This window comes from Rattus rattus, chromosome 1 (genome assembly GCF_011064425.1).
Source record: "Rattus rattus isolate New Zealand chromosome 1, Rrattus_CSIRO_v1, whole genome shotgun sequence".
Classification (NCBI taxonomy): Eukaryota; Metazoa; Chordata; class Mammalia; order Rodentia; family Muridae; genus Rattus; species Rattus rattus.
Window position 1 is genome coordinate 4,970,382 of NC_046154.1, and position 19,991 is coordinate 4,990,372.

At 45.7% G+C, this 19,991-nt stretch overlaps 1 protein-coding gene across 1 annotated transcript in view; it reads right to left on the reverse strand.

The window, feature by feature from the left end:
* Positions 1–19,494, reverse strand: part of LOC116891772 (ubiquitin-conjugating enzyme E2 R2) — a 618,378-nt gene extending 598,884 nt beyond the window's left edge. The window contains exons 1-2 of the mRNA XM_032893106.1: positions 19,382–19,494; positions 5,883–5,980 (exon numbers count right to left, since the gene is read on the reverse strand). Coding sequence (XP_032748997.1) covers positions 5,883–5,980; positions 19,382–19,405 — 122 coding nt within the window. The 5' untranslated portion in view covers positions 19,406–19,494. The remainder of the gene's footprint in view (positions 1–5,882; positions 5,981–19,381) is intronic.
* Positions 19,495–19,991: the final 497 nt, after the last annotated feature.

Below are 19,991 nucleotides of genomic sequence, written 5' to 3' on the forward strand. Positions count from 1 at the left end.
CATCAGCTCTATATTCTACCCTGACTCTGCTAACTAGAAGGATCTTTGAAAAGGCAGACAGTAATACCAAAAGATAACCCAGTTAAAACTGTCCTTATTGTATATTTCAACATGGAAAAGATATTTAGAGAGGACATCAGGGAAAGAATCCAGTTCTAACTGGGAGAACAGAGCAACACATGGTAAAAAAAAAAGTAGTTTCAATGGTTGACATATTGGGTCTTTCTCTTTATGCTGCTAAAGCAACTGTGACATTTTAATGGTGTCGGCTGAGCAGTGCTGGGACGCTGTTGCTGATGTTCCCAGGACATAATGCAAAAACAAGGATTCCCTGGTTAAAGGCACAAAAGTGCAAAGTCTAAAAACTAAGACTGAAAGGTCAGCCTGGTCTACACAGTAAGTTCTAGGACAGCCAGAGCCATGTAGAAAGACCCTGTCTCCGAAACAACATCAGCAGCAACCACAAAAGCCCCCTAAGACTGGGGAGGCCTCTGGAGATCAAACAGCTTTCACGCAAGACAGGTAAGCAAAAAAGGAACTTAAGAAATTTGCATGAGTGTATGAAGTGTTGTGTGCATGCGTGTGCACACACGTCACATAGGTATGAAGGTGTCTATGTGGAACCATCTTCTCCTTCCACCTTTCTGTGGGCGCTGGGGATGGAGCTCAGACCTCCAGGTTTACAAGGCAGGGCCTTTACTCACGGAGCTAAGCACGGGGGCGGCACGCACCAAGCAGATGGAGGAAGGCAGGACAATAAGGAGCGCAAATTCAAAGTTGACACAAGCTACACAGACAGAGCAACCTGAACAAACTACCCTGTCTCTCCAAAAACAAAACAAAACCCCTTCGCTGTGCCCATTTTGCTGACAAATCTTGCAGCAGACCCTGGATCTCTCCCTTTCAACAGGTTGTACAAGACCAGACAAGAAACTCTTACCCGCATCTGTGGCTGCTGGACTGCGTTACCCCCATTCGCACCTACCAAGACCACTTTTCTACCTTTTAGGAAAAGGAGAGGTGACAGGTACTTCTGGAGAGGACCTCAGAGAAAGCAGCTGTCAGGTCAGGCCACGGCAAGAACTAGAGTCGGTCTCTGGCCGTTTCCCACAAACAGGAGACAAAGGACCACTCACCAGCATTGTCCTCATGGGGTTCCTGGACTTCAGTCCTTCAGAGATGGCAAAACCATCAAACTTCAGTAGATAACAACTGGATTTTTTTTCTTGTTTATTGCTCTACTCAATTCCCACAACCGTATGCACTCCAGCTCTTAAAAGGTTCTACATACTCTTTAGGTGACAAAAACCCTTGCACACAACTCTTCCTTAGAGATTCATCCACTAACATGCCAACAGTACAGATGTGAGCACAACCAGACCGGATTCAGAGTTTACTGACAGTGCCTCAGTCAGGCAGGCTGCTAAATGCTGACGGTTCAGCAGCAGTGCTGATAGGAAGATCACCTGTCCATCTGTCTGTCTTTCACGGGTGGCATCATTACACCTGCTGAACATTTGGGAGGCAGAGGCAGCAAATACATGGCAAAGCGGTCTGCAGAACAAATGCTTGGCAGCCAGAGCTACACAGGGGACATAGCACTTCCACAAGTAACCCTCAAACAAATCTAGCAATTTACCAACGTTAGAAAGAAGCTCCAGGGCTGGAGAGATGGCTCAGTGGTTAAGAGCACTGACTGCTCTTCCAGAGGTCCTGAGTTCAAATCCCAGCAACGACATGGTGGCTCACAACCATCTGTAATGAGATCTGATGCCCTCTTCTGTGTCTGAAGACAGCTACAGTGTACTGATACATAGAATAAATCTTTAAAAAAAAAACCTTTAAAAGAGAGAGAACCTCCAAAGCGTGCTGGTTCGTGCCTGTAATCCCAGCATGCAGGAGATGGAGGCCCCGAGATCAAGGTCAGCTAGGCTAACAGTAAATCCCTGGGTTTTTTTTTAAACAAACAAAACAAACAACAACAAAACAAAACCTTTGTCTCAACAAATAACAAAAACAAAAAAACCAAAAAAAAAAAAAAAAAAAGGAGAAAGATTCGCTATTGTTGCGAATCATGAGGGGACACATTCCTCACTTGGCTCCCAAAGACCACCAGGTAGTGCCAGGCAGTCAGGGCGGTTTCGGACTGAAGTAACAACCAACAGCATGCAGCACAGAGACACAGGACCCAAGAGAGTAACCAGTTCTAAAGCAAAGGGGCAAAGGCCGCAGCACCCTAGGGCATGACTCCAGAGCCGCCCAACCACAAAACAGCCTGGTGAGAGCAGAACACACCTCCGTGTTAGGATAAAGAGCTCTCCTCCCCTCTCTCCCTTCTCTCCAGACAGGATCTTACTGGAGACTGGGCTGGCCTTGAACTCACAATCTACAATCTCTACCTCTTGAGGGGTAGGATTAAAAGTATGGGCCACCACAAGTAACCAAGGAAAAACAGTGTGACTTCCCGGTAAGCAGGAGGAATGCAGCAGCATCTAGGAAGGGATGTAATGATTCAAAATCTCGTTCCAGGCTCTCTATCAGGGCAGAGGCTTATTCCCCAAAGTAAAGAAACAGACATGGAGTCAACACTCAGCCTCTATAAAGAAGTCCCACCAGTACAGGGAGACCACTTCCTCAACGCCAGGGTGTGCACCAGCCCTGCCTGAGAAATAAGCACCACACTCACACTTCAAGGGATAACCAGGATGGGTGTGTGTGACCAACTTTAAATGAACTCTTAAAGACTTCTAGAGCAGCGGTCCCTCTTATCCTCAGGATACCTCAAACTCCACAGGACCAGACTGGAAATGTAACAGCGACCTACAGTGTTCATCCCTACACTAGGTGTGGGAAACACAACAGAAGCAGGCATGGCCGCATCCCTGTAATCCCAGCCCTGGGGCACAGAGGCAGGTGGATGTGTGTGAGGGCCATCTGGGGTATAGCATCACTTGTGTTGGGGAGTCCCTGCAGGTGTCACAGCTGGCGGACACTGAACCTCAAAGAGAGGAGGATGAAAACTCACTACAACCTTACTTAGTCAGTGATGCTGGACCAAACTTCCACAAAGGCTGATCCTGTGGCTTAATCTTCTTACACAGCTAAACACAGTAAAACCTGATGTAAACCAGGGGTTGGGGTGTGGTCTCCACAGGACAAGTCTCACAGCAAAGCCTTGGGGACAGCTACATAAAAACTCCTTTACAGATGCCCGACCTCGGCAGAGCACCTGAGACCTTCACTCTGAGGATCAAGGCTCCCGACTGGGAACAGTGCACGGGGCTCGGGCCCAGAGAGGATTCGTAATAACCATAGGGTGGGTTCTCACGATGGAGAACACAGGGTACTTGGGTTTCTTTCGTAAGGATGAGTCCTCCTCACTGAAGGCAAAGCCCAGGATTAGAGCCTAACCCACTCTGAGGATTTGGGTGGAGGCTGGTTCCTAACAGGATAGCAGGGGCCTCTGTTTCTCTCACTCCAGCATTCTGGGTAACCAGCCATCGTCCTTCCGTCCTCTGAGGAAAGCAGGCCTGTGCGCTCCACCGGCCTGGTTCCTGCAACGCTTCCTTTAAGCTTTGCCTCCTAACTACCCCTGCACTGGGGCCAAGGAGAACAAAGTGATGCTGCCCTGGTGAGGACAGCTGCTCAGTGACTAAGAGGTGTGCAATACACAGTCAGGACACAAGCGGGGAGCACAACGTCAAACGTGTAAGCTGTTCTGTTGCTAGACTTTCTCAATCCTTTCAGACCACAGCTGACCATGGGAAACTCAAGTAATGGAAAGCAAAGTACACTGTCTGCTCACCTGCAGCTCATGGTAGCCTGGGAAGCAGACACGGCCCTCTCAGGCCGCCTCCTAGACACGTGATGACCTTAGAGTGGAATAAATGAAACTTTCCGTACTTAAGAGTCTGTTACCATAGTCCCTATTCAAAGCCTTTGCTATACAGGGTTCTTCTCAAAGCAAAGAAGTAGAATGCATTTAAACAAAATGTTTAAAATATTTTTCATGCACTCAGCATTCAGATTAGATGTGCCATGTGGAGCGGACTGAGGCGACGCACGCATGCAGCTGGCAGCTATTCTGCCCTCCGGCAGGGAAAGCAAATCATCATCCCCCACCTCACAGCACACAGGGCCCCGGGCAGCTCACTGACAGGTGCTGTGGAGCCGCTTTGCTTCCTCATTGACTCACGACTTTCAGCACCAGGGGAGCATAACAGGGACTGCGCCTCACGGAAGCAACAAGTCTTTATCTTCTCTTTGTCTGCACCCCACCCCCCAAGACAAGCTCTTCCTGTGTAGTGCTGGCTGCACATGTATTATGTAGACCAAGTTGGCCTCAAACTCACCGAGATCCTCCTGCCTCTACCTCCAGAATGCAGGGGTTAAAGGTGTGCACCACGACACTGTCCATGAAGTATATTTCTTACTACATCAAAACCATAACTAGTTGGGTTGCCTAAGCTCCTCAGAATCACCCAGGTGGGGTTGGCAAGCTGGATGGGAAAAAGGAGCCTGCTACCTGATGAACAGGATTGGTTCTTGATGGAAGAGAGAACTGACTTCCATAGCTCTGGCCTCGGACCTCAGCACCTGAGGTCAGTCTGTCTGCCTCTCCCTTTATATATATAAAACACAATTTAAACACGAAAGTTAAGGGATCTAATAAGGAGTAAATTCTAACGTAAGAAGAAGAAGCAGGGGCTAGACAGATGGCTCAGAGGTCCTGAGTTCAAATCCCTGCAACCACGTGGTGGCTCACAACCATCTGTAATGAGATCTGATGCCCTCTTCTGGTGTGTCTGAAGTACAGTTACAGTGTACTTATATATAATAAATAAATAAATCTAAAAAAAAATAAAATGAAAATAAAAAAAAGAAGCAGATGAGGAAAATCAGAGTCCCAACCAGCACTGCTCAGGGAGTCAACGCTTCAGACTGATGCAGGTGCATGTGTCAGTCACTTCAGACTGATGCAGGTGCATGTGTCAGTCACTTCAGACTGATGCAGGTGCATGTGTCAGTCACTTCAGACTGATGCAGGTGCATGTGTCAGTCAAGTAGGAACTGCACACATTCCAGAATCAGGTGCTCCCCTATCCCAACTCCACCTTCAGTCACCGTCACTACAGGCCGATGTGATGAGGCCACTGCCAGCACTGTGCACATCCTCCCTACGCCCATGCCCCATGCCCTCCTATGAACCCAAGCCGTCACAGCTGCTCTCTCTCTTATCCCCACTCAAAGGCCATCACCTTTCACATCCCCCAACTCTCCAATAAATCTGTTGTGTGAGGTCTGTTGCACGATGTGAATTCTGCAGTATTCCTTAGCATGCTGGTCATCAGGATACACTTTTACCTTGAAAGCCGTCCAACACACCCCCATGCAATAGAAGAGAGAAAGTCATAAACGCAGGAAAGATTCTGTTCACAGATTCAAACAGAATGAGACACACCACATATACGCCCAAACGAAGATTCAAGGAGCAGATGTCTGTACTCCCTGTGTGTTTGGGAGGTTGAGGTGAGAGATATACTTGAGTCCAGGAATTTGAGGCTGGTCTCAGAAAATAGCCAGGTTAGTGGTGGAACACACTTTTAATCCCAGCACTGAGGAGGCAGAGGCAGGTCAGATCTCTGAGTTCCAGGACAGCCACAGGGCTACAGAGAGAAAGAAACCCTGTCTCAAAAAACGAGCCCGGGGTTGGGGATTTAGCTCAGTGGTACAGCGCTTGCCTAGGAAGCATAAGGCCCTGGGTTCGGGTCCCCACTCCAAAAAAAAAAAAGAACCAAAAAAAAAAAAAAACGAGCCCACCAGCTAACCAACAAATAACTGGAAGCAAACCACAACACAGTCCACTCCATAGAGCACCTTACCTCACATTCTGAGTAGGATTCCACCTTTCAGAGGGCAGCTCTCCACTCTGTGGGTCATCTACAGGCGGATGAAGGATTGAAATGCATACATCTCCATTCTATAAGACAATGATACAATGTTCAGTAAGATGTAAGAGACTGATACAAGCAAGGTGCAACCCCACACATCTGCAACCCAGGCAGAGGCAGAAGGGTCTCAAGTATGAGGCCCAGCTGGGCTACTACAGTCTCTCTCTCTCTCTCTCTCTCTCTCTGTCTCACACACACACACACACACACACGCGCGCGCGCGCATGCACGCACACATGTGTGCTTTAACCCCATGCCTTGGTAGATATGAGAGTTTGAGGCCAGCCTGGGCTATACAGCAAATTCCAAACCAGCTAGGGCTACATGGTAAGAATCTGACTCTAATAAAACAGAACCAAAAACCCAAAAATGTGATGAAGTTTTTTATTAAAATTTCTCCATGCTCAATTTCTAAGTTGAAGAAGAATTAAATATTATAAAATTTTATTCGGACCGGGTATGGTGGCACATGTCAACACTCAAGAAGACAAGAGGCAGGACGGTCACTCCAAGTTTGAGACAGCCTGATCTATATAAATATTAAGTTCCAGGCCACCTAGGGCTATTATTCCTCAAGCAGAACAAAACTTTTGGGGTAGTCTCCAAGATAGATGTCTGTCCTGTCTGTAGCATCATCTTTCTGAAGCAAACAGAACAAGCAAACATGGTACCTGCTAATATCTGGTTACTAACTGACCGCTGCTATAACGATCTGCATAATGCATAAGCACTGTACTAGCAAATCTAACAAGCACAGTCAATACATCAAACACACAGCCACAGGGAGGTATCTAAATAAACATATACTCAATAGAAAACAGGTCAGTAAAACAGTCATTTGTTTCTTTTCTCCCCCTACCTTCCCTTTTCCTGTTGTTTTTTCAAGACAGGTTTCTCTGTGTAGCCCAGGCTGTCCTGGAACTGTGTAGCCCAGGCTGTCCTGGAACTCTGTAGACCAGGCTGAGCTCAAACTCAAGAGACCCACCTGCCTCTGCCTCCCGAGTGCTGTGATTACAGGCGTGGCCACCACTGCCTGGCAAGTTATTTGTTTTTTAAATCTCAAGGATGGAGATAAGAGTTAAAAGTTTTTGAACTGATAATATATATAATGATGTGAGGTATAAAAATTATTATATATAATCAAATTAAAATACATGCAGACGGCTAGACGGTGGTAGCATAAGCTTTTTATTCTAGCACTTGCAGAGGCAGGGGGATCTCTGAGATCGAAGACAGCCAGGGATACACAGAGAAAGCCTGTGTAGAAAAACTAAACAAACTACTTCTTTGTCTGTGTGAGGGAGTCAGTGGTCACCACCATGTCATTTCCTCTCTGCTTATTTTTTGAGCACTGAGATAGTCAACTACACGGCTTAGCTAGGAATCAGTAGGAATTCTCCTGCCTCTGCCTACACCTCACTGGAATTAGATCTGCACTGCACTGTCACACTTGGCTTCTCACAGGAGCTGGGGACGGGAGCTCAGTCCTCATGTCTGCACAGTAATCACTTTCCTGAGGCATCACCCAAGTGCAAAGCACTTTAAAGTGTGTGTGTGTGTGTGTGTGTGTGTGTGTGTGTGTGTGTGTGTGCGTGTGTGTGTGCGTGTGTTTTGAATTTCTTAAATTATATGTATGTACTGGGAGGAACAGGGGGAGGGAAAACTGTAGTTGGGATGCACCGTATGAGAGGGAAAGATGTTTCTTTTTAATGAAAATGTCTGTAAATCAGCTGGTCTTACTATTGCTGTGCTGGAACACCATGACCAAAAGCAACTGGAAAGGGCTTATTTGACTTATACTTCCTTAGCACGGTTCGAGGAAGTCAGGACAGGAACTCAAAGGAGGCAGGAGCTGGGGCAGAGGCATGGAGTGGTGCTTCTCAACTGGTTTGTTCCCCATAGCTTGCTTAGCCTGCTTCCTTATGGAACTCAGGAGCACCAGTCACCCCCACACACAGCGAACTGGGCCTTTCCCATCAAGGCCCAGCCTGACTGCCGCTCTGGGGCCACTGCACGTCCACAGCCTCTGGGAGCTGAGCAGAGATGAGACAGTAGAAGGCTGGCTAGACAGTGATGTGCAGAGGGGCTTCTAGTGGCAAAAGCTTCTGGAGAGCGTTCTCTTCCCAGGCAGTGTTACAGCTCTTGTGTGACAGATGCTCTCAGACAATGGAGTAATTCTCACACATCTTTATTGCTATTGGCTTGGTCTGAAATGTTAGGGACGCCTCATCTGTATGTGGAGGCACTGCCCCTCCGTGACTGATGGCCACAATTCTCTCCATGGTAGGCTGTGGCTATGTGACCAGGGCCTGGTGACAGGAGCAGGCGAAGCTCCTAATGTTTGTCCCTTGTGGGTCCCTGGGTCTTGCCCAGCTCGATCGTACTAGGCTTCCTCTCACAGTCCACTGCCCCACAGTGTCCAGCAATCAAATCTTTAAAACAAAAAATAATATGGAGAAATGGCTTTGACACAGGACCTAAGTTCAGTTCCCAGCACCCACATCATGCAGCTCACAACCACCTGTAGCTCCAGTAGGTCTGATGTCATTGTCTTCTGCAGACCTGCACACACAGGTGTACACACGTACACACAGGTGTACACACGCGCACACATGCACATACACACACACAGGTGTACCCACGCACACACACACACAGGTGTACACACGCACACATACACACAGGTGTACACAGGTACACACAGGTGTACACACGTACACACACAGATGTACACACACAAGTGTACACACGCACATACACAGGTGTACACACAGGTGTACACACATGCACGCACACACACAGGTGTACACACATACACACACAGATGTGCACACGCACATACAGGTGTACACACACATGCACGCACATACACACAGGTGTACACACACACACGTACCCACACACACAGAGGTGTACACACACACACAGTAAAAATTTTTTTTAAATTTCATTTTATTTTTATGTGTTCTGCCTTCATGAACATCTGTTTACCACATGTGTATAATGCCCATAGAAGCTATAAAAGGGTGTAGAAGTCACATACAGCTGGCTGTGAGCTAGTGTGTGGGTGCTGGGAACTGAATTCAGGTCATCCAGAAGAGCAGTACATGCTCTTAACTGATGAATGTCTTCCCAGCTCCAGAAATTACAAACAAGCAAAAAACCAGACCACCTGCTGTATCTGGTCGAAAGCCTGGGGCTGAGGCAGTTCTAAGTCCTCCTAAGGAAGCTACTCTGCTGCTTTGTTAAGAGGACATACTGCCTGTCGGGCTGCCTCCCAGGTAACCATAGTTATGCCCCAGACTGATGCTGCTGTCAGCTTTGGTCAGAAAAGCTCCCTTCTGCAGTAGGCTCATAACTTGTCGCCTCAGTCACAAACAGGGCAACTACATCCCCCTCCTCAAGTGCTCAGCGACCACAGGTCAGCAAGGCGGTAAGCAGTCTTGGGAGCCTGGAGCTGACTTCTGCACATGACGCTCAGGTGTTCTCGTGCACTCACAGCAGCTGTGAATACTTTCATGTTGCCCTACAGGAAAACACCTGCCAACATCCTGTCACTCAAAGGGTGGAAACTCAACAAGCCCCACCCTTCCTTGAGCTTATAGTTAATGGCTGTTAGGGAGGAAGAGTTTCTTCAATGCTAAAATCCTGGTGTCACTAGTAAGGTGCCCAGGCACTGTCAGCAACTATATGCAATCCATTTACCAAAACAAAAACAAGGCAGTGACAATAGCAAGAAAAAGTGGACAGGGTAGAAAGAGGAGCAGCTGGAAAAAGGAAAAGAATGAGAGAACCAAAGTGGGACAAGAGGGAGTAATGGAAGGAATATGATAAAAAATTATATCCGTGTATGAAATGTATGAAACCCATTATGTATAGTTAATACTTTTTTGGTTTTTCATTTTGTTTTGTATTGTTTTTTGAGACAGGGTCTCTCTCTGTCCTTAAACTCACAAATCTACTCTTCGGTTGGTTGGTTGGTTTTTTTGAGACAGGATTTCTATCCTGGACTCACTTTGTAGACCAGGCTGGCCTAAAACTCACAGAGATCCACCTGCCTCTGTCTCCCTAGTGGGTGCTAGGATTAAAAGTGTGCATCATTACCCCCAGCCACAAAGCTACTTTTGTAGAAGCAAGAACGTATCCCTTTAAAAAATTTTAGGGCTAGAGATATGGCTCAGCAGTTAAGAGCACTGACTGCTCTTCCAGAGGTCCTGAGTTCAAATCCAAGCATCTGCATGGTGCCTCACAACCATCTGTAATGGGATCTGACGCCCTCTTCTGGTGTGTCTGAAGACAGCACAGTGTACTCACATACATAAAATAAATAAATCTTTAAAAAAAATCTTTAGATGAATTTTACTTACTAAACTTTGGTCTCATCTTCTAGCCTTGGCTAGCTTGGAGCTCTACATACACTAGACTGGACCTGAACTCCTTGAGATCCATTCATCTCTGCCTACTGAGTGCTGGGATTAAAATTCTATGTTACAAAGGCTGGCTAGAGTGGCTGGGTTGGACATGGAGGCACACATTTGCAATCCCAACACTTGAAAAGCAGAAGCAGGTGAATGGCTCTAAGTTCATGCCAGCCTAATTTACACAGTGAGATACAGATCTGTCTGCTATCACTGCAGTAAACTGTTTCAAGTAAACTCAAAAAAGCAAACAGAAAGTCAGAAAAGGGTGGGAGATGCTGGGCTGGAAGTAGAACTCAGTATTAAGATGCCCCAGCACCACAAAAACCACACTCCAGTGGTGCTTGTACATTCACAGGACTATGCATTAACATTTCTAGAAGCTTTCAAGTTCTATCACACCAGTTTAAAATACTCTGCTTGGTGTTTTCCCCACTCCTTACCTCCCCAGGCTTCTCACTACCATCTTGCTCTTCTGTTGAATACCTGGACCTTAAATACAAATGTAACCATACAATATGCAAGCCTTTCTCTGACTTCTTTCACTTCCTGTATGTTTCAGTTGCCTCTCCTTTGTGGCTGGTGCTCGACAGTGATCCCCTGCGTGGATGTGGTGAGCGGGTGCTGTGGGGACACTGGTGTGCTCGCCTACAGAGTGTATGCTGCTTCTCCCTTACAGCAGAACTGTGGGGTTAGATGTGAGACCCGTGTTTACCTTTTCTAAGAGCACGACCACTGTTCTGTGTGGCATCTCCAGTCCTTGTTCCTCAGATGCAGCTGGCCTAGGCTGGTGTGATGTGTATTTCAGTTCATTAATTAATTGTCAGGTTCTCCTTGTATTTTCCTACAGGTTGTTGCCCAGTCGGGCCTAATCCTCTTACCTCAGCCTGAGTATACATTTGTGGCTAACTTTGGCTACTTTTCAACTAGGTTAATCCTCTTACTACTGAGTTTTTTGAAATTCCTTAAAGAACTTTACAGACTGAGCTGGCTTCAACTGCAGGAGCCCTCTTGCCTCTGCCTCTAGAGTTTATTTCTGAGCAGCTTTTGAACATTGTTATCATCTGCTGTTGTTGTTCATGGAAATGCAACTATTAATAAGTGTGTTACTTCCCACCTGTGCTAAACTTAACAGGGAGGAGGTCAACTGCTCTGTGGACAAGGATTGACTAATGTGGATGTTGGAGGGGAAGGGCAATCACCCCTGGGCAGGTTGTCCTTGGTTGTTAAGAAGGCTGGCTGAGCAGGCCCTGAGATATAAGCCAGAAAGACTTTCCCCATGGCCTCTGCATCGATCGGTTCCTGCCTTGGCTTCCCTCTCTGGACAGTGACCCAGAAGATGCCAGCCAGATAAACCTTCTCATAGGTATCTGTGGCGGTTTATCACAACAGAAGCCATAGCAAGTCCACCACGCAACGAGCGTGGTGTTATGACCGGGCATCACAGCTCCTGCCTACAATGTCAACCCTGGGGAAACTGAGGAAGGAAGAGTGTGAGTTAGAGGCCAGCGTGGGTTCCAGGCCAAAAACTCCAGTAATGACACACGTTCTCAATCCTTGGTAACAAGTTTCACACTCTACTTCTCTCTCGATGTCGACTTGGCCCTACTCTAGATCTCATTTCTCTATAAATTTTATGGCATCTTGCTAAGAGAGACCCTGACTTACTTTGATTGGAGATTCATGGATCATTTATGCCATATACTCTCTGCCCTCTTACAGTTGTCTTTTATTAGGAGCTCAGCTGGTGAAGCACTAGCTGCAACATCATGAAAACCTAAATTCAGTCCCCAGCGAGCACACGAAACGCTGACTGTTCTGGGTGTGGTGAGGTGGTGCTGATGCACAACTTTAATCCCAGCACTCAGAAGGCAAAAGCAGATGACCTGTGTGAGTTCAAGGCCAGCCTGGTCTCCAGGATAGTCAGGGCTACCCAGAGAAATCTTCTTTTGAACAAAGAAAAGAAATATCTAAGTGTCATTATTAGATAAAATAAAAAATAAATACATGAACAGAGTTGTGTCATGGCACCCCTGCAACCCCAGGGCTGGATACAGAGAAAGGTGTATCCCTGGGGCTAGCTGATCAGCCACCCTTAAGCAGTTGGCAGTACTCAGGTCCCACAGAGAGACCCTAATTCTAGGATCACATTCACCCCGGACACCCTTTCTTCTTTTCCCTAATGCTGGTGCCCTTCCTATTTCCAGCAGTCCCCATTCTCATTTTATGTCTGTCTGTCTCTTGCTTGTTTACTGTTTCTATTTTTAAGATTTGGATATGTAAGAGAAAATTTTTGTTTTGTTTTTTGTTTTTTGTTTTTTTTTGTTTTTTTTTTTTTTTAAAGATTTATTCATTTATTATATATAAGTACACTGTAGCTGTCTTCTGATACACCAGAAGAGGGCATCAGATCTCTTTACAGATGGTTGTGAGCCACCATGTGGTTGCTGGGAATTGAACTCTTGACCTCTGGAAGAGTAGTCGGGTGCTCTTAACCACTGAGCCATCTCTCCAGCCCTTGTTTTTTGTTTTCAAGACAAGGTTTCTTTGTATAGCCCTGGCTGTCTTGGACTCACTTTGTAGACCAGGCTGGCTCACAGAGATCTGCCTGCCTCTGCCTCGAGTGCTGGGAATTAAAGGTGTGCAGCACGACAAGTGGCTCAAGAAAACAAAGTGTTTGTCTTTCTGAATTGGGCCTATTTTGTTTACTCATTTCTGCTCATTTTTCTACAAATGACAGGACTTTATTATTTTTTTTTTTTTGCTAGATAATATTCTGTTGTGAGTATACAGTATATCTTCTTTTCCCCATGTATATTTCTGCTGTCTGTCTGTCTTGGAATAGGATCTCACTACATAGTCCTGGCTTGCCTAGACCTCTACAAGTAGATCAAGTGGCCTCTATTCAGAGCTATCCCACCTCTCCCTCTGCCTCTGCCTCCACCTTCAGAGGTGCAGTGAGATTAAATGTGTGCACCACCACGCCTGGAACTGGCACTGACCTGCTGCCTCTGCTTCTCAGTGCTAGGGCTTACAGCTTGCTGTGTGTTTGAGACAGAAAGCCCTATGTGACCTGGGTACTTAGTAAGCCCAGGATAGAATCCTCCTGATTCCATCGAAGTGCTGTGACAACAGAAATGTCCTACTGGATCCAGTTTATGTGGCGTTGGCAACTAATGGGCATCTAACTTGGTTATGTACCTTGACTGTTGTGAATAGGGTTAAGGGAAGTGTAGGCAGGCAGGAATCCCAACTATATTTAACCCTGAGTTTCCTGGATACATAGCAAGCAACTACCTCATATCACAGTTCCAATTTTTTGAGGAACGTCCATGTTAATTTTTACACCAATGCACATGCCCAACCAACAACCATACAAGTTGCTTTTTCTCTACAACTCTGCGGCCGTGTCCTTTTCCCCTTCCTGTCTCTTTAAAAGTTTATGTGTATGGGAGTCTTGTTATATTATGTCTGGGCAGGACATGGTGGTATACACCTTTAATCCCAGTACTTGGGAGGCAGAGACAGGTGGGTCTCTATGAGTTCAAGGCCAGCCTGCTCACTATATAGAATCCCAGGCTAGCCAAGGTGAATACTACAACCCTATCTCAAAAAATAAAAAGTTCTGATTATGTGATAAAAATGTACATGTATGGGGCCACAGACATCTCTTGGTAGTTTAGAATATTTGATGTGGAGCTGGAGAGATGGCGCCACAGTTAAAAGAGCACTGACTGCTCTTCCATAAATCCTGAGTTTAATCCCCAGCCACCACATGGTGGCTCACAACCAACTACAATGTGAGCTGATGCCCTCTTCTGGCATACAGGGGTACATGCAGATAGAACACTTATATAAAATGAATAAATAAATCTTTACCAAAATAAGGAAAAAAAGAATACTTAATGCTGGTTATTGTAGAAGACCTGAGTTCCTCTCACGACACACACAATGTGCCTCACACCTCTCTGGTTTTAGGAGATCAGATGCCCTAACATGTCTGCACGAACATGGTCTATAAGCATATATGCAGGCAAAACACTCACATACATAAAATAAAAATGACCCAAGGCAGGGTCTCTGTTTGGTCCTGGACTGATCTCAAACTCAGATCCACCTGACTCCTGAGTGCTGGAAACTAAAGAGATAAGAGATGCACGATCGCTCTCCAGCTAAAATAAATAGAATTTAAAAATGTGTATTTGAAGGATACCTTTTTGTCCCTTTGAAGAAAGAAAAAAGCTTTTCTGAGCCAGGAATCCCAGCCCTCAGAAGTCAGAGCCAGGCAGATCTCTGTGAGATTGAGGCCAACCTGGTCTACAAAACGAGTTCCAGGACAGCCAGGGCTACACAGAGAAACAAGGACAACAACAGTGCACAGTTCTCCGTCCATGGCGGTACTCATGTGTATGAGTGTTTCCTGTCTGTGTGCTGGGTGTGCAGCCGGTGCTTGCGGAAGACGTAAGTGTATTGTATCTCCTGAAGCTTGAGTTACAGATGGATGCTGGGAATCAGACCAGAGGCCTCTGCAAGAGCAGTCGGTGCTCTTAGCTGCTGAGCCAGCTCTCCAGCCTTTTATGGTCCTTGTTAAAGGCCAGAGAGTAAAATGAACACAAGATAAATGTCAGCCTCCTTGGAGAGCAGGGTGAGCTACAGACCTGCAGCCCCACAGCTCAGAGTTCTCCCACCACAGGGAGCTGCACCCTCAAACTGTGACTCATCTGTGGAGTGTTCTGTAAAGTGTTTTGTTCACAACAATAAAGAAAGCAACTAGCTTGGGCAGTGATGACAATGGGGGGGAAAATAAAATAATAAATAGGGTGAGGAATGTGGTACACAAGTGTAAGCCAATCACTGGGGAGCTGAAGCAGGACTGTCCTGAATGGAAGCTGCCTAAGCCACAGTGTGCACGTGTGTGTGAGTTTGCCTGTGCGTGATGAGTGTGTGTGATGGGTGTGTGTGATGAGTGTTTGTGTGCATGCGTGTGCTGAGTGTGTGTGCATGTGTGTGTGTGATGAGTGTGTGATGAGCGTATGTGTGTGATGTGTGTTGTGATGAGTGTGTGATGTGTATGTGCACGTCATGTGATGAGTATGTGTGTGTGTGTGAGTGTGCATGTGTGATGAGTGCTTGTGTGTGATAGTGTTTGTGATGAGTGTGTGTGTGTCTGTGTGTGTGTGTGTGAGTGTACGGGTGCATGCGTGTGCACAGGGTGACGCAGGATAATGAAAACAGCATTAAGGGTCTACAGTGAGCTCTTTCAACAGCCATTCTCAAAACAAGGCCGAGAAGCCTCAGCCCTTAAGCACTGGCTGCTCTTCAGAAAACCCCGGTTCATTACCAGTACCGCACGGCAGCTCAAGGGACCTCACACCTTTCTTCTGGCTCCACAGGCATTGCACATAGGTGGCACACAGTCGTCCACACAGGCAGACATCCATAAACATAAAAAGATAAAAAAGGGGGTTGGGGATTTAGCTCAGTGGTAGAGCGCTTGCCTAGGAAGCGCAAGGCCCTGGGTTCAGTCCCCAGCTCCGAAAAAAAGAACCAAAAAAAAAAAAAAAAAAGATAAAAAAGGCAGGACTACAGTGACTTCAGACCAACCTGGGCTACTAAGACCCTATCTCAGTCTTACTCTCCCCAAACCCGGAGCACCAAACAAAAGGGATATGTGAGGATACAGCGTTGGGGTACATACTTTAACTCCCACCACTGGGAAAGACTAAGCCAGGATGTGCATTACCCAGGGCCATGCAGTGAGACACTGCCTCAAAATATCCAAAGTGTCAACTGTTTCTGAAACCTCTCTTTATCCTTTAAACTTTGTCTATGAGTGACTTCCTGTGTATCTGTGGTGCACATGTGTGCTCCGTGTCCATAATGTCAGAAGAGGGCACTGGATCCCCGGGAACTGGAGTTACAGACAGATGGCTGTGAGACACTGTGTTGGTGCTGGAAACTAAACCTGGATCTTCTGCAAGAGCAACAAATGCTCTTCACCACTGAGCTATCTCTCTAGCCCCATGTAACCTTTTTAAAATCTAAAGTTGCTGCAAAAATCATTTTTAAAAGTTTATGTCAATGGCTTTTAATGTGGCTAAAACATTTGGACAGTGAAAACAAAACATACAAATATTGCACTAAATCTTAATTTTTTAAGAATTTTGTATTTAAAGTGTCCATGAGTTTAACAACAATGAGATAGTTAATAATGTCTCTGGTTTAAAAGGTCATAAAACTGCAACAGTATAACGTGTGTATGAAATCCTAGTGCATTATCTTTAGTCTTGTCAGTTGATTCCTAGTTAGGATAAATCATTAAAGCTAGTATTACAGAAATTACAAGTTCTACAAGATAGTGGATAATTCTATCTACCACACAGAGAATAACTCAATTTAGTAAAACCAACACAGTGAACAAGAACAATCATGAAGTGAAGCAGAAATGTGCTTCTGTCTGTCTCACGCTCGAAGCTTTGCTGCCCCGATAACACCGAGCGAAGACTGGGCCCAGGGATGTGCCCACTGTTGCAGGGAGGGGATGTTCAAGTCCAGCACTGGCAATGTAACAGCGGAGAGAAAGGGAGAGGGAACGGAAAAGTCAACACAAATGACTTGCCAGTTCCAGGATTCAAATATATGTCCTTTCCAATTATATTTCACCACTATCAGACAGCAAATGCCTGGCTTGTTTTGTCCAAGCTAGCCTTTAGGTCCTGGGCTCAGGCTCTCATGATACCAGGCTTTCACGCACTGTAAGTTGAGGTTGTAGGGTGGGGTAGGGTGGGGGTGATAATGAATATTTTATTTAAGTCATCCTATCTGTAAGGTTTGTAGTCATTTGTATAAACATAACAGTGTTTATCAGTCCAAGAAGATTCCAGTTGAATGCTTTTGAGCACAGTAAAACATGTAACCAGAAAACTACTTAATAAAAAAAAAAGAAAGAAAGAAAAAACAAAAAAAAGACAGGGTCTCACTATCTAGCCCTATCTGGCCTGGAACTCTCTAAGCAAACCAGGCTAAGTTCAAATTCACAGAGATTCACCTGCCCTCCAAGTGCTAGGATTATAGTGTACAGCAGCATATCCTAACAGTACAAAATGGAAATGAATCTTTTTTTTTTCTCCAGAAGAGGGCATCGGGTCCCATTACAGATGGTTGTGAGCCATCATGTGGTTGCTGGGAATTGAACTCAGGACCTCTGGAGAGCAAGACAGTGCTCTTAACCTCTGAGTCATCTCTGCAGCCCTATGCAGAAAGGAATCATACTGGGTAGTATAATCACTGATGGCAAATCCACATTGAATTTATTTTGTATTTAAAGATCCATCTTTAACCCTGCAGCTAGAGGAATTGGTTCTAAGCATGAGATTGCCGGTGTTGTAGACACTGCAGTACCCACCCTGGAGAGTCGAACACCGAGCGAGAGCAGGAACTCCACCTGGATCCTCTGCAAAAGTTGGGTGCAGGGGTTGGGGATTTAGCTCAGTAGAGCCGCTGCCTAGCAAGTGCAAGGCCCTGTTCGGGTCCCCAGCTCCGAAAAAAAAAAAAAAAAAAAAAAAAAGGAAAAGAAAAAAAGTTGGGTGCACTCTTAACTGCTGACTCATCTCTAGGGCTCCAACTAAATTTCTTTTTGTTCTGTGTTTCTCCTTCATTTTTATAACTTTCACAAACATAGTATTTTTAAAAGAATTAAATTCACAAATATTAGAGTAAAGTTTACAGCCTTTAGGGCCATAACAGTACTTAATAAACTATAATCAAAGTTCAATTCCCACACAGCCCCATACAGGGTTTCTCTGTGTATCCCTGACTATCCCAAAGCTCTCTCTGTAGACAAGACTGGTCTCCAATTGAGATCCACCTGCCTCTTCTGGGATTAAGTGTGTGTGTGGGAGGGGGAGGTACCACAATTCGAACTCCATCTTTTGTTGTTTGACACGTCTGTATTTATTGGGGGAGAGGTGCCATGGTGTGTGTAGACCAGAGGACAACTCTGAAGAGTCAGTTCTCTCCCTCCACCATGCAGCTTCTGGACACTAAACTCATGGTTTCTTGTTGAGCCTTCATGCAGTGCCTTAGTGTTATGATTATGTTAAATACTAAGAGAATATCACAGGAGCTGTTTCTGGAGAGGTAACCACACATCACCGTTGTCATGTTTATTCTAGCTAGAAAAACAAAAAACAAAACTGTGCGTGCCCAGAACCCCACTTGGGAGGCCCCGAGGACAATGAAAGACAGCCTGAAATCCATCAGGAAAGTTGTGTCAAACACAAATTAACCAGGAAGTGCAATGAAGACAAAACACAGGAGAGGCTAATGCACTGATTTCTCCAGTGCTGTCAGGATGCAGCCCGAAGCTAAGTACGTGTTTCATGTTTCAACCACCAGTTCTCCTAGAAATGCTGTCTTCAGGCACATTAGCTTGTCCACAGAAGAACCTCACCTTGGACTTATTCCAGGAGGCTCGAATGCTCAGCTGTAACCCCTGACAGGAAGCCAGTCCAAATCAAGTGGATAAGTTCCCTGCCCCTAAAGCCCAGTCTGTGCACAGCAACAGGTAACCCTCGCTATGAAGGCTGGGGACAGGCACACAAATACATTTATATGACTTTATTAAACTTTTCAAATGCAAATGTTAACGCACGAGTATTATAATCTTAGCAGTGAGCTGCTAAGGCTCCATGTTTAACTGGATTATAATTACTACATATCATAATTAAGCCAGACACTACAAAGTAGAAGTGCAAAAATCATTAATATTTCCCTGTGGTTAGAGCAAAACACACTTTACTGAGATATCCAATCTACTTTAGAGGTGGGCCGGGGCTGTGGTGTTCTGACTGGGCCCAGATCCTTGTGCATAAGATGCTCTACCACTAAGCCCCGCCCTCTAGTCCAAACCACTTCTTTTCTGTGTGCTGATGATCAGACTCAGGGCCCTGACTCTTGTTAAAGAACTAATCTGAAAAAACAGAACCAGAAAGTTATGACAATATCTCTTACCTCATAGATGTTGGGGTGCCACATTTTGGTCAAGAATCTGAAGGTAGGTGGTGAATATGGGTAGTCAATAGGAAATTTAATATGTGCCTGAAAGAGAAAGAAGATATGCTAATAAACAAGGCGTTATTCGTTTGCCTAATAATTCATTCTTTTATATCCCAAATAAACAAAGTTCCTTTCTAGTAAGAATAAAGTATGTCATAGTTATTAGCATGTTCTTTTAGCATCTCATCAAATATTGATATTAAATTCCCCAATCCAGAAGAATGAAAGGTAGGCTGTGCCCGGTGCTGAGACTGCTGCTGCCAGGCAAGGAGGGACCCAGACCACGGCACACCAACGTGCACTCTGCAGCGACGCCCGCCCTCATCCTCCGGCTACTGTTCTTATGCCAAACAAAACAACTGATAGTAAAGAATACAGAATCAATACATTTTCTTTTTATTGCCATCATGCAAGCATTATCCTCCCACTCAGAAACAATGCTGCTGCCCCCTTCGGACATAGTTTCCTTCCAGGGGTTTTCATTACACACTTCCCCTCCCCCACCGAGCCTCGTGACTCCAGTTTACCTTCCAAGGCTCAAAGTTCCAGCTCATACGCATCTCCC